Source organism: Engraulis encrasicolus, chromosome 22 (assembly GCF_034702125.1).
Source record: "Engraulis encrasicolus isolate BLACKSEA-1 chromosome 22, IST_EnEncr_1.0, whole genome shotgun sequence".
NCBI lineage: Eukaryota > Metazoa > Chordata > Actinopteri > Clupeiformes > Engraulidae > Engraulis > Engraulis encrasicolus.
In genome coordinates, this window is record NC_085878.1 from 22,787,624 (window position 1) to 22,804,049 (window position 16,426).

Genomic DNA, 16,426 nt, shown 5'->3' on the forward strand with positions numbered 1-16,426 from the left:
GGAATTTGAAGAGGGGTGTGTAGACTTTTTAAAGGCATTATATGTTGTATACTTTTTTTATTGAGAATGTTTGGGTGATTTTCACAATTGTTCAAGTAGTTCAATTTGGATTATGATCGTAAAATTATGGTGTGAGTTGTCCGCCCCAGTTTGGATGATTTTATTGGTGGTGGTGGTCAGAGTAGCTTTTTCTGCACACTTACAGAACTGTACGCTACTTGCTAACTCAAACAAAGCAGAGGCAGCAACATATGCAAATGATAATTCTAGGCCTTTTTATTCTAATGACTCCATACCAATGTATAGGCCTACAAGGTGAGTCACAGTGTACTTGAAGGTACTGGTAGGCTACATGCCTGTAAAATCAGTGCTGATGACGTCTTTTTTGGACTCCCTAAGTTGCTTCTGTTCTTACACTACAAACCCATAAACACTTGGCACAAAATTCGCCTTGGCACAGTGACATTCAGCAATGCGAAAAAACAGCAAACCTGTGGTCACTCAGAGGGGTGCACCATAGGGAATACATGACATGATTGTAGGCCTAAATGCAGAGGTGGAAGAAGTACTGAAGTTGTGTAGAGGTTCCCAGCGAAAAAAATACTCAAGTGAAAGTAAAAGTTGTAAACCAAAAATGTAGGCTACTTAAGTAAAAGTCCTAAGTACTAACTTTTAAATGTACTTTTTTAGTAGGTCTACAAAAGTAGCCTACAAGTAGGCCTCTCCATGTCTTGATCCAACTTGATCCAGTAGGAAAAAGTTTCTGCAACGATTTTCGGTTCTATGAACATGACTATGGAGTCCTGTTAATGTTTTTTTTATTTTTTTTATTTTTATTTAAGTAGGCCTATCTTTTCTGTCTAGGTGTCAGTTTGGATGAGGGGCTTGGTGCCGCCTGCCTGCCCGCAGCTGAGGCTACTGAAATATCCACGAAACACAACAGGAAAACCTAGGATAAATGTAACTTCTAACAAAGTCTTCTTCTAGAAATGTAGGCCTAAGGAGTATAAAGTACAAGTAATTTTCAAAAAATCTAACTAATTAAGTAAAAGTAAAAGTCTGCATTTTTATTTTTACTCAAGTAAGTGCAAATTCCTGAAAAAAAACTACTTAAGTAGGCTACAGTAACGAAGTGGCCTAAAAATACTCAGTTACGTTCCACCTCTGCCTATATGTAATTGATAGACTATGTGCACGCACCAGTTCAGGTTTGGGTAAAAATTAAATTATAAAACTAAAAAATACTTCTGTGAATTACTTGTATTACGAAGTAATTCAAAATGAATAGTCTGGCCTGTCAGACCATGGTACCCTATATGGAGGGATAAAAAACAATTCACGGTGGTACTCCCTTAATAAATGGTAATGTTAGCCTATTGTGACTGGTGGGTCAGTTTATTTCATACATTTTTTTTTCTTACATTAATCCAAGCAACAAAAAAGGAAGCATGGTGAAGAATACACCTACAAGTGCATGTGTGAGATAAGAAACAACATTTTTTATACAGCCTATAATATCATATCAAATACAGCTAGTAGCCTGTAGATACTTTTATTTCATTTGTCTCAACAGTGTGTTCCAATAACCACCAGAGGGCGAGATTTTCCATCACTGGCCAGAGCCCCATCATGAAAATCTCTAGATACTTTTGTTTCATTTGTCTCAACAGTGTGTTCTAATAACCACTAGAGGGGGACATTTTCCATCACTGGCCAGAGCCCCATCGTGAACATCTCCACCAATCTGCACATGGGTTTTTACAACTATAATATATTATAGTTGTATTATACTGTAATATATTTATATATACAAAAAACAAGGTTCTCTGAATGTGGTAGATGGAAAATAATGAATAGTCAGGAAGTGTTTTCTCCTTTACCATGAGGTCACTGTAATAAGACCTACATAATATGCTTATTTATGATTTGTGTTCATGTGCCTTTTCTCAATGCTCAGTAGAACGAATATTATGTTCCCCCACCCCAAAAACTTAAAGCTACAGTCTTCCTCAAGCCAAAAATGAAGCTGATTTCCCAGGCTTAAGAAAATTTTAATGGGCATACGTTTTATATGATAAAATTCTTCTAACAACCTCTACCTGTGTCTGCGATACTGTAATCCCATTACCATGTTCATAATATCCAGACACCAAAATGTCTTCAAGTAGCTTGTGAAAAAAAGTAAGCCCCCCTTCCACAAACGTCTTCGTATTTTAGTAAAAGAGAAGTGGAAGTTTCAATGCACACTTCTCTTTTCATGTGACAAAGAAATGAATACATCACACCTTCAACAGAAAAAAGGCTTGCATGTTTTTTTTGCTCTTCTATCAGTCTTAGGTCTTTCACAAACTCACTGGCTCCATGTTATCCATAACAAAACAATGTAACAATTATTTCTCAACATGGCCAAACTTTCAGAATGTAGAATTGATCAAATAATTGGTAGAATTGTCAACTAATCATTAAATCAATACAGCCACACAAACAAACATTCAGAATCCAGAGGGTTCCTTTTTTATTTTGTTTCGATGATGAACATCAGTAATAAAACAACAGGCAAAAGGACAGGATTGTCAACCACTGGGGACAAGCAACAACATCGAGAGCAGCAGCAGCAACAATAGATAAGAGCTATGGCTTTTATGGGAGGGCGGTGCGTTTCAGGGGAACAACATGGCAGCAATGAGCCAAGCATAATGCCGAGTAGGGGCCAACTGGCTGGCGGTCAGGTCAGCACAGAAGGCCAGAGATCTTGAGCTGAGGAGATAAACAAGGTAGTGGAGGAGGGACTGTGGGGAAGGGGGGGAGGGGAGAGGGGAAGGGAGTCGGGGGTGTTTAGCTGCTCTCTTTGCCCAGCGTGTGCTTGTCGAACAGGTACTCTGCCATGCCGTTCTGCGGGGCGCCCATGCGGCGCAGGTTGGTCACCCAGTCGGCCAGCTCCTTGATGGACTTAACCTGCTCGTCCAGGTAGTGCGTCTCGATGAAGTCGCACATCTGTAGGAAAGCAGAATAATGGAGTGAGAACCAAATTAAACCGTAAATTAATACGATGACCTTCGGCATAGCCTACTTGTAAAACCCACCTAAACAGAAGCTAGCTATTGTGTAGACCTGCCTCAGTTATTAGGGGGGATATTCGGAAAAAGGGTGATTTGAAATGACTAAGCCAGGTCAGGAAAATCAGCGAAGAACAATGTAAAACTGCTAATAAAAGACACTTAAAACATTCCTCTTCCGATTAAAACAAAGGAAGTAGCCTCTTCTACTAGTAGATCACTGTCTGAAATACTTCTACTTATGCGTCTTAAAACAATGGAAATTCCCCAAGAAGATGAAAGTCATTATGACGAATGACTGCGACACCCACTCGCCCCCTCAAGTTTCCTCATACCATGCGTTTTCTGTTGGTCTCGAGTTTAATTCAATATCACAGAAAAGATACTTAATCTGTCAAGGAAACTGAGGTGTCCAATTGCATACAGCATAAGGCAACAACCTCTACACACATCCAGCACATCACCCATTAACACACACCTACATACATGCATTCACTTTCATTAACATAATGCACACGTATAATAATGCACATATCCGGATGACTAGATCTGTATACGTACGTGGGGGTCGTTGCGTTCGGAGGCGACCTTGTGGAGGTCGAGTAGGGACTGGTTGACGCTCTTCTCCAGCTGGAGGGCACACTCCAGAGCCTCTACGCCACTGCCCCACTCGTCCCGCTCTGGCTTCTGTTAGTGACACACAAACAAATACACACACACACACACGTTCAGTGATGTACACTTAAATCCATGTCTCTTACACAGTATCTTGGACCCTGTATACTGATTGGTTCTTTATTTAAATGTACTTCAAGTAACTGAAATGTGAAAATTAATAAAGCTTGATTTAGAATATGTCTAAGCTATGTTTAAGTTTTGCTTTGTGGAATGTATGGATGTTCTCCATTTCATTTCCCTTCCCCGACTGTTAAAGCTGCTTTTCCTCGAGTGCTCCAAGTGTTTTTAAAAAAAATGAGATTTCAAAACTTTCCTCAATTCGTACTACTACCATTCGTACTACTACCACCGTTTCTCCATTTTCATTAACTGTGATATTTATTACATCCAAAAAGTTCTGTTTCAGTTGCCTTGCTAATGTCTCTGAGAGATACACACTCCACCCTGAACTCCCTCCCTATCTCCTACTCCGGTTGGCCAACTCCCTTTGTCGGCGATATCTCTCTTCACACACACACACACACCAAGATGTTCCCCCTCCAAACACACTTCAGCTCTGCCTGCCCATGCATTAGTTTTGCTTACACGTGTCTCTGTTTTTAGGATATAACGATCTTCATGACACAAAATGTCCTCATAAAGAAAAGGCCTTTTAAATGATTCACACAAACACACACACACACTAACTACGGTGCGTACCCTGATGTCCTGGAGGAAGATCCTGCCTCCCCTCTGGTTCTGTTGCTTCATGAGTTTCTCAGCGTGCTCGCGCTCCTCGTGAGACTGGTTGCGGAAAAACTTGGCAAAGTTGTGCAAGGCCTGGTCATCTCGGTCAAAGTAGTAAGCCTGGACGGAAAGAAAAGATGGCAAATAGAAGTGAGCGAGGGCCAGAAGGTCAAGGAAGTATCGGGTGGAGGGTGGTTTACAACCGGGGACAAAAGGCCATGTTGTACCAACATAGTACATATAGTAGATTACCGGTAGTTAAAGGTACACTGTGCAAGAAATGGTCAAAAAAGGTACGGCAACTATGCTACCTATTGCCAAATTTGAATTTTACATGAAAGTTTACTAAGTAATAAAAAAATAAATATTTCCTAGTATGGTCCAAGTAGTCATTTTTGCAGCTAAAAATAGCTATTTTTGGAAATTCAAAATGGCGGACCATGGAGAAGATCCCCCTTTTCATGTATGAAAAGTGCAATTTTTCCAGTCATAATGAATACTTAGAATTTGATGGTGGTGGTGAGTATTCATGAAAAAGGTAACATTAGTGAATGGGCAGCATGAATTCTGGAAATAAATAACTAAAAATCTCACAGTGTCCCTTTAAATATGTGTAGGGGTGTAGCAAGGAGGGCAAACAAAAATGTAGACACATAGTGAGGATGGTATACAATAGGGGACAAAGCTTACAGTGATACTGTCCCATTTTTAGAAATACGCTTATTTTACACCTCCCCTTGAATTAAATAATAGGCTTTTACCATTCTCCTGTACTTCCAACCGTTTTCTAGTTATGGCAGTGCACAATTCACCTCCAAGCTAACAGTTAACATTGAGTCCTATGAGACCAGTTAGCCGTAAGCTGGTCTCATAGGACTCAATGTTAATGCTAGCATGGAGGTAAAATTTGCACTGCCATACGGTTGAAAGTACAGGAGAACGGTAAAACCCTATTATTTTACGCAAGGGAAGGTCTAACATAAGCTTATTTCCAAAAATGGGACAGTACCACTTTAATAGCAGACCATGTTGTACCATCAAAGCGTAAAATAAGAGTAATAAAATATATGTAGAGGTAGCAAGGGGGCAAACATAAATGAGTGGGGAGAATCCTAAAAGGAAGGATGACAGGGGTGGTTTACAATTGAGGACAACTCTTAGTAACAGGCCATCTTGTACCATCACAGTATATGATAGGAGTAATAAAAGGTATATGAACTGGTGTAAGAAGTTGAGAGGGGTTAAGAGGGAACATATAGAGTGACCCGGCTGAACCCTCAATGTATGTGCGTTTATGACAGATTATATACTGGTGCGCTAATAAAACAAAGACAATCTGCAGGTCAGGTCAGGTTACGTGTGCACTTGGGCTCACCTGAACTCACTGACCCCAAGTTTAACTGAGGTGAACTAGTGCACTCCGTTCCAAAGAGTCCAAAAGCTAAGTTTAGTCTGCATCCGCATTACACATTTTAACAGAGCAGTGAAAACAGGGTTGTCATGTTTCCCACAGACTTATCCATGCTTATCGACTCAAACCATAACAGGTTAAAAAACAGAGCCATGCTCAGAACCGTAACAGCAGTGCAGAGGCAAAGACACTGCTGTCAGAAACATGTAGACCTACTAGGCACTTAAGTTGATATGTACTTGAACTCTCTTTCCAGAATGAGACAAAATCATCCCTTGTTCACGTCACTACTTTTGTACTTGTCATTGTGGCACAGTTTATGCCGTTCCTCTTACCATGGAGAGGTACACATAGGAGGCATACAGCTCCAGGTTGATCTGCCGGTTGATGGCTGCCTCGCAGTCCTGGTGGAAGTTCTGTCTCACCTGAGAGGTCATGGTTCTAGGAAATAGGAAGACATAGGAAACAACTGATTACAATGTGTTGACTATTACAATGGTTAAGACTGCACTGGGAATAGATTGATTACACTGTCTAGTTACAATGGCCAAGGCACTGCACTGCTAAAAATGTCCTTGTCACTTTCCCAATACTAAATGGGTTATTAAGCCAGTAAATCCTAGGACTAAGTCAAGATATTAGATAAGCATGAAGAATGAATGCTTCATGATAAAAAGAAGTGGAACTGGACATGATGTGTCCTTCTTCTAGAGGCCATGACATGACCTAATGGTGACTCAGGCATTTCAGCAAAACTGGTCTTTCCAAGATCCGAATGGCTATCCATGTGTGACGTTCAAGTAAGGTTTCCCGGAAACTGCACTTCTGTGATGACAGCTTGCAAGCTGGGGCCGATGTTGAAATACAGGGATTAACATTATGTCCCAGCTAGGGTGCTCTACTATTATTCATTCCTTCCCTTCTGCAACACTGTGACTAATCTAGTTATGCAAACAACTTTATTACCATTGTTCCCAACCCCGCAAGTTGTTTTTTTAGGCCACATTAGTTTTTATAATCATTTCCACAGTTAACTGGCAATTTCTTATCTGGGCTGGTGCAGTACCGGACCACGTGACATGCGAGTGTGTCTTGCCTCGTCAAAGACAGATGTCACTTGGTGTTAACAGTTGACTTGGGCGGGTGAATCATGAGTTTGTTTTGGAGATATCGGATGAACAAACGTCCCCACGAATGAACCAACATTTGAGCAGTATTGCAACTAGGTACATCAATTGCAATGAGACAGAGTATGATCACCCCCACCACCACCCAAGGTAACGCATAAGTGCACTGCAACAGTAAGAACGTTGACTGCAGTAACCTGACACGTAAATAAATAAACAAACTGCTTTCAGTGAGTGGAGCCTTGGACTCACACCAGTTCGCGCATTACCTAATCAGTTAAACGGAACAGCAACACTGTGTTTTTGGTAATTTACAAAAAGTAGGACCATAGTTCCAAGGCATTTGTAACCAAGGACTAGAAGATAAAACATTACTTGAACCGTTTGATAAAATTGATAGAAGTCCACGAGGCCCTATCCAAGCTATCATTAGCAAGTCAATTCTGTACAGGGTGCAATTTTGTAAACAGTTCACGACAGTGTGGTGGGATAGTGGTGTATGAATGTAAAAATCCTTACCTTGTTTGATTATGTTGATATTCAAAGACAATGCGTTAGATTTGCTGAAAGCGTGCCAAGTAGCGCAGTGCAGTCCGAATGGTTGCTAGCTAACGTTAGCTGGCTAGCAGTGGTGTTGTTTTCTCCAAGTAGGTCTTCGAGTTAGAGATAAACGCAGCTACTGAAGCGCAGTTTCTGTTTAAGATCAGCAGTATGCAGTCAGTTAGCAATGCGATTATTCTGGAAATTAAAATGCTGAGGAATGAGAGGCAAGTGAGAGACAGAAGCTAGGTTGCCGTTCAAACACTGTTGAAGCAGGTAACCTTCACTCTGTCCGTAAGCGTGAATCGATGTGAGTGACTTTCACACTGTGGCGCAGTGAAGGGTATCTATGTGGTGACGTATTTGGTACCGCCTACATTTTAGCCACACAGAAAGCAGAGGCATATCTGCATAAATTGAATAGGCCTACAGTAGTTGAACAATGACCATGCAAATTGAAGCCTAGTCCCACAATAATAACAAGTAACCGAATTCATATCATTTGTTGGGAGTATATGCATTTTTTTGTCATGATCATACAATAGTTACCTATATGTCCAGTTCTGTCTAGACAGCAGGCCACCAGTCCAGTAGGCCTAAATTGTAGGGACACTTCCATGATTTCATGCTTGTTAATAATAGGCTGTTTCTAAAGGAGGCACAGCTCTACTACTATGTTTTATAACCAGTGATTAACTTACTTATTTGGATGGATGTTCATTACATTAGGTGTGATAGACACAAAATAACCATGATCAAGCCTTCAACATCCCGGAAGGCTGCTAGGCCTATTAGCAAGTCAAATGTCACCAATAAAGATAAGCTGTTTTATTGGCTTATAACCATTATTTCCCTTACTTAGAGACATTAGACATATCTCAGAATAAAGTTTGCATCAACTCAGATTTTCCATCAACCCAATGACCTCTCTCCATGACCCCGCAATGCACTATTCCATTGGTAAGCGGTTAGGGCATCAGACTTGTAGCCCAAAGGTTGCCAATTCGACTCCCGACCCGCCAGGTTGGTGGGGGGAGTAATTAACCAGCGATCTCCCCCATCCTACTCCATGACTGAGGTACCCTGAGCATGGTACCGTCCCGTCACACTCCTCCCTTGGGGTGCCATTGGGGGCTGAACCCGTGCACGGATGAGGCATAAAATGCAATTTCGTTGTGTGCAGTATGCAGTGAACACTTGTGTACTGTGGAGTGCTGTGTCACAATGACAATGGGAGTTGGAGTTTCCTAGGTGGGCTTTCTATCCTATAGGTGTGTACATAACCTGTTGCACAACTATGATATCCCCAATACTTCAAACTGTGTGCACTCCTCCTCGTGTGCTGTTTATGCTGACATGCACCAATCTTACCACACGGTTTTCTTTATCCATCATGATAAAGAGTACGCATCCGCTGCCATATGTGTGCAGTACACTTCGCCAAATCTAATAGACTACCAAACACAAGAGGCCTCATGGTACCCTACTCCTCTTCACAAAGTGGTAAGATGTGGTCAAGAAACAAAGTTCATCCTAGGACGGCAACAAGTGGCCCTATAAAAGTTGTGCAATAAAGCGTAAGGAATGACACATAGCAATTACCGCACATAAATATGCTGTCTAGCAGTTTTGTCATCCAGTCAGCATTTTCTTTATGACTACAAGGGTTGATTTGGCAACTGGCAGAACGTCGCATGACAATCATCTTTTCTTCATCAGCTTTTTGATCTGAGTTAGTGTATGTTTATACAGTATACTCAGAGACGATTCTAGGGTAAATTGGGGCCCCAAGCAAAAACAAAAAAAGAACATTTGCAACAAATCACCACTACTATAGTCTAAAGTCTTATGTTATTCACCATCTATGGGCTTGGGGGCCCCAAGCGCCTGCCTGCCTAGCCTGGTGACAAGATGCTCCTCTGAGTATACTGCTTTCATGTGTCGTATGTTGAGAGAGAGAGAGAGAGAGAGAGACAGAGAAATGTCACGTCTGTGTAATCATGTGAGAAACCTTCAGATCAGCTAGTCTATAATGGCACAGTATGTCCCTGGCCCACTGTTATTATCAGCCTGAGTCACACCATAGACACATCAAGTACACAGCGCTGTCTGGAACAAAGACATATACAGGCATTTGAAGACAGAAGCTGGAGCACACTTGATCTTAAAGTTTTAAACATTTGTTTAACGTGTAACCCGATGAAAGTGTCTATGGCTGCATTTACATGAGACATTTAATTCAGAATTAACTCACTTTAATTCTGAATGAAGCTTAATTCCGCTTTGAAAATGTCATGTAAACACTTTACAATTCGGAATTAAATGAAAGTTCAATGTAAACTCGACGGAACTATTTAATTCTCAATTATTAATTCGGAATGAAAACGTCATGTAAAGGTGGCCAATGTTTCAAACATTAGTTGGATTTTTGCCCCTAATAAATATTTAAAACTTTAAAATGTGGTGTGCTTCAGCTTCAGCCTTCAATTGACATTTGTGTCACTGTGATGCACCTGCAAGTTAAGGGAGGATGCTTTGAGTCTCAATTCAGCAAATAAAGACATGAAAGAGTGTTAGAACATAATACAAACCATAAGCTACTTTAATCATGAATGCTTCAAAACATACGGTTTTATATACGGTATATGCTGTGTGTCCACTGTGTATTATGAAAGTCCCATTTTGCTATTGTGACTCAGCACACTATACTGCGGTGGACATACTACATATTCCATTTCCAAAAACGAAAAGCCCTTCATGTGCAGTGAGAGGGGTGAGCAATTTGCAAGAGGGCAGTGCAGGTGGACAGCACCAAGGTACCTCATTTGAGGAGTAGGGAGAGCACTGGTGAGAGAGACATATTTTAAACTTGGATTATACAAATGGCCTGACATGTATTTAGCACATGTATACAGCACATTGAATTGCATTCATGTATGAAATTAGCCTCGTGCACCATCCTACGTAGGCCTACTTCCGCTAGAGACTTGGCTCTGCACTACATGAATACGAAATGAAATGGTAGTATTATGGGATGGTCAGGACCATGCAATTATGAATTTCCCTATACAAATAAAATTGCCTTGCCTTTAGCACATAACCCATCATGCATATACAGTACAGTACACATATTGCCTGAATGTATGTTTTATAACAGCAACACAAAATGTGTCCCATTACATTTCAGCCCACATTGTATTAGAATATATTAATCTGTCCTTCTCAGAAGAGATGACAGATGTTTTATTATTATTATTATTATCATCATTATTATTATTATTATTATTATTATTATTATTATTATTATTATTATTATTATTGAGAACATCTAGTATAAATAGATAAAAGTATCACATGACAGCACATAGATGATAATGCCAGGGGAGTACAAAGGGAATGCATTTATAAGACAAACGAAAAGGCAAATAGGCCTTGAAGGAAATTGAAATTACGTTTCTCTCTCTATACCATGAAAGGACAGACCTAGACTGAACTGACATTTACAGACTGACATCAATGTGCAAGACAGGAAAAGTAACAGTGATGGACCAATAGCAGTAAAGCGATGAAGTAATAAATAATAACTGAGTATTTAAGTGATGGACCAGTGATAAACCAGTAGTAATAATAATAATAATAATAATAATAATAATAAAATACAAAAATAAGTCACACAGTGCAGTCCAGCATAGTCCATTGTAGTCCAGTTGGTCAATTAGCAGCATTTTATCAGCATAGTGTGTTGAATGTGTAGGAGGTAGCCTAGTGCAGGAAGGTGCAAAGTCACATAGTGCAAGTAGTTCTTGGTAGTGGAGATCTGAGAGTGCCGGTAAGGTGCAGTCACATGGAGCAGTTCCATAGGTAGGTGCCAGTAAGCAGGGTGTATTGTTATTAGAGATGGTTACGCTTTGATGAGGAACGTGTGCCTGAACAGAACAAATAGCTGTACTGTATGCTGCAATGGGAAAGCTCCCTCTGGTGGCCAGACACGTTTTACATGATAACATTTTTATTCCCTGCCTAATAGGGCAGGGGTGGGGACCCTATGCCTCGAGGGCCGTTTGCGGCCCTTGAGGCCGTTTTATCCGGCCCCCGATATCATTTTAATGTTATGCAACTTCACGTGAAATATGAAATATTTTATAAAAGAATCTTAGAAATTACATTTCCAATCCAATTAAGTTATATTTAGGGGACCTAGAGAAGGTGGGGACTGTTTTAAAGGTGTCTACCTTCAATATAGGCCTAAATTGCATGGGGAAATCCTGATTGTGTTCATAGTACAGCCCTCAGAGGACTTTTATGACCCTTGTAGGAATTTGAAGTGGCCCCTCGAATGAAAAAGGTTCCCCAACCCTGCTATAGGGGAATGACTCTGGAGTCCAACCAGGTAGGCCACATGTAGGCTACTGACTGTTTCGGGCACATGTAGGCCTACTGACTGTTTTGGGTTCCTGTGTGTGACAATTGAAATTCGTTCAGTGCACACAGTACTTTGTATCCAGGAGCAAAGGTGGATTTCACCAGAGTGCCAACTGGGCCCACATACAGTGCCCTCCATAATTATTGGCACCCCTGGTTGAGATGTGTTAAAAGCCTTAAAATAAATTCAGTGTTTATTGCAGAAGAATACTGTCACACTGAAAATTGTAGGAAAATGTAGCCTTCAACTCAAATGAATTGTAAGAAAATAAAAAAATCCCTGACTAAAAAATAATTATTTTTCATTAAATCACCTGTTCCACAATTATTGGCACCCTTAACAATTCCCAGGAAATAAATATAATTGAAGCATTTCTGTCATTTCTACAGAAGTTTACAAAGTTTACCAGAGTATGTAGGAACATTTAATTAGTAATTCATCACTTCCTGTTTCCCTGGGGTATAAATATGACGTGATACCGAGGCCATTTCTCTTATCCACTCTTAAACATGGGAAAGACAAAGGAACACAGCATACAAGTGAGGCAGATGTGCGTCGACCTTCACAGGTCAGGCAGAGGCTACAAGAAGATTGCCACTCAACTGCAGCTGCCCATATCCACTGTGAGAGGAATAATTAAGAAGTTCAAAACAACTGGAACAGTGGTAAACAAGCCTGGACGAGGACCCAAGTTTATTTTGCCACCACGCACAGTGAGGAGGATGGTAAGAGAAATCAAAAGATCTCCAAAGCTCACTGTTACAGAATTACAACAAATGGTAACATCCTGGGGTCACAAAGTCTCCAAATCAACCATCAGGCGCTGTCTACACGCCAACAAGCTGTTTGGGAGGCATGCACGGAGAAAACCTTTCCTCACTCACAATCATAAACGCAAGCGTCTGGAGTTCGTCAAGCGGTATTGGGGCTTCAACTGGGACCGTGTGCTTTGGTCAGATGAGACCAAGATTGAGCTTTTTGGCAACAAACACTCTAAGTGGGTCTGGCGTACCACGAAAGATGTGCATGCTGAAAAGCACCTCATACCCACTGTGAAGTATGGGGGTGGGTCAGTGATGCTGTGGGGCTGTTTCGCTTCCAAAGGCCCTGGGAACCTTGTTAGGGTGCATGGCATCATGAATGCTTTGAAATACCAGGACATTTTAAATCAAAATCTGTTGCCCTCTGCCCGAAAGCTGAAGCTGGGTCGTCACTGGGTCTTTCAGCAAGACAATGACCCTAAACATATGGCCAAATCTACACAGAAATGGTTCACCAGACACAAAATCAAGCTCCCCCCATGGCCATCTCAGTCCCCTAACCTCAACCCCATTGAGAACCTGTGGGGTGAGCTGAAGAGGAGAGTACAGAGGAGAGGACCCAGGTCTCTGGATGATTTAGAGAGATTCTGCAAAGAGGAATGGCTGAAGATCCCTCTTTCTGTCTTTTCCCATCTTGTGAAACATTATAGGAGAAAATTAGGTGCTGTTTTGTTGGCAAAAGGGGGTTGTACAAAATATTAACACCAGGGGTGCTAATAATTGTGACACACATTATTTGATGTCAAATAATTATTTCTTTATGTGGGATTTTTTCCCCACTGAATAAATGCACTTGTATTGAAGGTTGGATTTTTCTCTTTTTTTCCATTAAGGTCCCATATTATTTAGAAAAAAAATAAAATAATTGGAAGCTAAAAAACACATCTCAACCAGGGGTGCCAATAATTATGGAGGGCACTGTAAATGTGGGCAAGAGGGCAAAGGGTTGCCAGGGCAGAGAGCAAACAAATACCACCAAGTAGGTTATATGTAATAGATAGGTCAGAGGATCACCTGTTCCACGGGGAGTAAACAACTTTTTGGCAGAGAGTTAGATGTGAGCATTCTCATCTGTCCTGGTCATCATAGTCAAATGAGTTAAGTTGTAGTGTAGAGTAACATTTATAGCCTATAAACTAGCGCCACCCGTTGGCGACAAAATTGTTTTGCCTGCGACGCCAATCTCACATTTAGTCTGGTTTATCAGGCTATACCAGAGGTGTCAAGCAGCATAGTTATATCACTGTAACTTAGTTTAGTGGTACAGAGTGAAGAGCAACCAAATAGTCCAAGAAGTCTTTAGGTGAAGAGGAGGTTGTACCATGTACTGTCTAAGTAATATAATATATATATCTAATAACGGTGTAAGGACACGGGAGACACTCTTGACAGTCAACTCTTTAATGACCTTCATCTCATAAATAATAACATACTGTACATTGATTAAAGCCACACCCACTTCCTGTGGGGTCCGTCACCCGAAGTTGCTAACTGCTAACAGCTACGCTTTCCAGAAATGCACCCAGCTTTTTACAGGTTCAGTCTGTTTGGTGGTCTGATGGTTCGGCCCACTCTGATGGTCTCTTTAGTAGGCTCTGGAACAACGCTGATATGAGATCGGGTTCTCCTCAGAGAGCCTGCGGGCAGGTCAATGTGGTATGACCTGGGTGTCAGAGCTGGACCACTCACCGTCCCTGTCTCTTTTGTGTTCTTCACCCAGACCATTTGTCCTGGCCCGAGTGCTGGTCTTGCCTTTTAGGCGAGTACATTTAGGGTTTAACCCCCCCAAAAAAAGGTACAAAGTTTTTTTTCATGGATTCTATTACTATTGGTCCTCCTAAATGACATACTAAAAATCTAGTAAAATCTGAATTTGGGAAATTAGTTATTTTCAACATGGCTGCTATAGGCTTATTATAAGGGCAGAGAGACACTCCAGGTGAATAGGCCAAAAATTCTAGCTTGCCGATATCACCATGAAAATTTACCCCGGTGATTACATATTTGTGAGAAAAAAATGTATTGCAAGTTTTCTGAAATGTTATGTTTTAATATGGTAATTAGACTATGTCTAATTAAATATGCATTAAATTTCAAAATGCAAAAACTCAAAATCTGAAAAAGCCAGGCTTAAAATTACTCTTTTATTTTGTTTCTAGTAAGCCAAAAGATATCTTCAGAAGAGAGTATGGACATCTTGTTTTGTTTTGTAGTAAATCTAAAGATCTTTGTGCAGACACGCCAGCTAGCAATTTTTTTCAAAACATGTTTTTTTTAACACATCTCTTAGATTAAATAATTGAGTTTTATGTTTCTCAAATTCTTTCATGTATCATGTATCAAGGTCAGCAGTCCTCAACTCAGCCTCTCCACAGGGGTGTAAGGGCTGGTACTGGGGCTCCTATTTGTCATGTACACCACGTTACTGGGTCATATCATCTGTTCTCACATATTCTCATACTGCTGTTACACTGATGAAGCACAGTCATATCTATAATTTGTGACATATGACTCCATGGTCTACGCACACCTTACCGCTTGCCTCTCTGAACTATCACAAGTATGATGGAATGCAATTGAGCCTCGCTAAAACAGCACTGCTGGTGATCCCAGGCAAAGATTCAGGCTGCCATGACATCAAACTCAATATGGACTCTGCTGTTGCCTCAAAGAAGGCCACAAGAAACCTAGGTGTCATTATTGATGACATCTATCAACCTCTGACCACATAGCCTCAGTTTCCAAATCATGTCCCTTCTCAGTAACTTAAATATACATACAATCAGACTGTGCCTGACCTAAATGACTCCACTTCTGGTAGGCCTACTGTCAATCTCACCTCAACTACTGCAACTTTCTCCTGACTGGTCTTCCAGCTTGTGCAATAATACCTTTGCAAATGTCACTGCATGTCACTCCTCTTTTTCATGCCCAAATTGAATACAAGGCCCTGACCCTTACCTACAAAGCTACAACAGGCCCTACTCTGGCGTATCTGAAAGCTATGCTAAAGCCCCATGTTCCTTCCAGGACATTGTCTTCCTCCAGTACCAACCATTTCATCTTGCCCTCTACTTACACAAGTAGTGGCTCCTGTCTGTTCAGTTCAGCTGCTGAAAGACCCAAAACACCCGGAGACACCATGATTCATCACTGATGATGTGCCCTGACAAACAGCACATGGATATTACCATAGCAGTAGTGTCTTCATCCACCCTAACAGCACTCCAACCAAACAGATCCTGAAAACATGTTAATTCATGCAAATAGCATGACATAAAGAAAGCAAAAGAAAAGAAAGCCCATTGGGAAACTCCAACTCCCATTGTCATTGTCATTGTGACACAGCACTCCACAGCACACAAGTGAACACTGCACACTGCACACGCACTAGATTTTCACTCCTCCAATATAATGTTCAAGATAAATTGGATTAAAGACTATATTAAAAACAAGAACAAGATATGGTACCTTATTCCAAACCTGATCTTCCAAAAAGTTGGTGGCTTAGAATTCCTTCTCCACTGTAATTTCCAGGTCAATAAGCTCCCCATTAAGTTGTCTAATTTTCATAAACAAGTCCTCCTCTGTTGGCTTTTAACCTACACACACAACTTCTCACCTCACAAACAGTTTATTTGGAA

At 40.9% G+C, this 16,426-nt stretch overlaps 2 protein-coding genes across 2 annotated transcripts in view; one reads left to right on the top strand and one right to left on the bottom strand.

The window, feature by feature from the left end:
- Positions 1-2,491: 2,491 nt before the first annotated feature.
- Positions 2,492-7,864, bottom strand: fth1a (ferritin, heavy polypeptide 1a). The gene is made up of 5 exons (XM_063188152.1): positions 7,518-7,864; positions 6,207-6,312; positions 4,434-4,580; positions 3,618-3,743; positions 2,492-2,994 (listed from the first exon to the last, which is right to left on the bottom strand). Exons 2-5 carry the CDS (start codon positions 6,306-6,308, stop codon positions 2,836-2,838), a joined length of 534 nt encoding a protein of 177 aa, XP_063044222.1. The 5' UTR covers positions 6,309-6,312; positions 7,518-7,864; the 3' UTR covers positions 2,492-2,835.
- The window catches only part of sh3gl3a (SH3-domain GRB2-like 3a), a 55,309-nt gene continuing 45,211 nt past the window's right edge, over positions 6,329-16,426 (top strand). The window contains exon 1 of the mRNA XM_063188151.1: positions 6,329-7,148. The gene's annotated coding sequence lies outside the window, so the exon portion shown is untranslated. The remainder of the gene's footprint in view (positions 7,149-16,426) is intronic.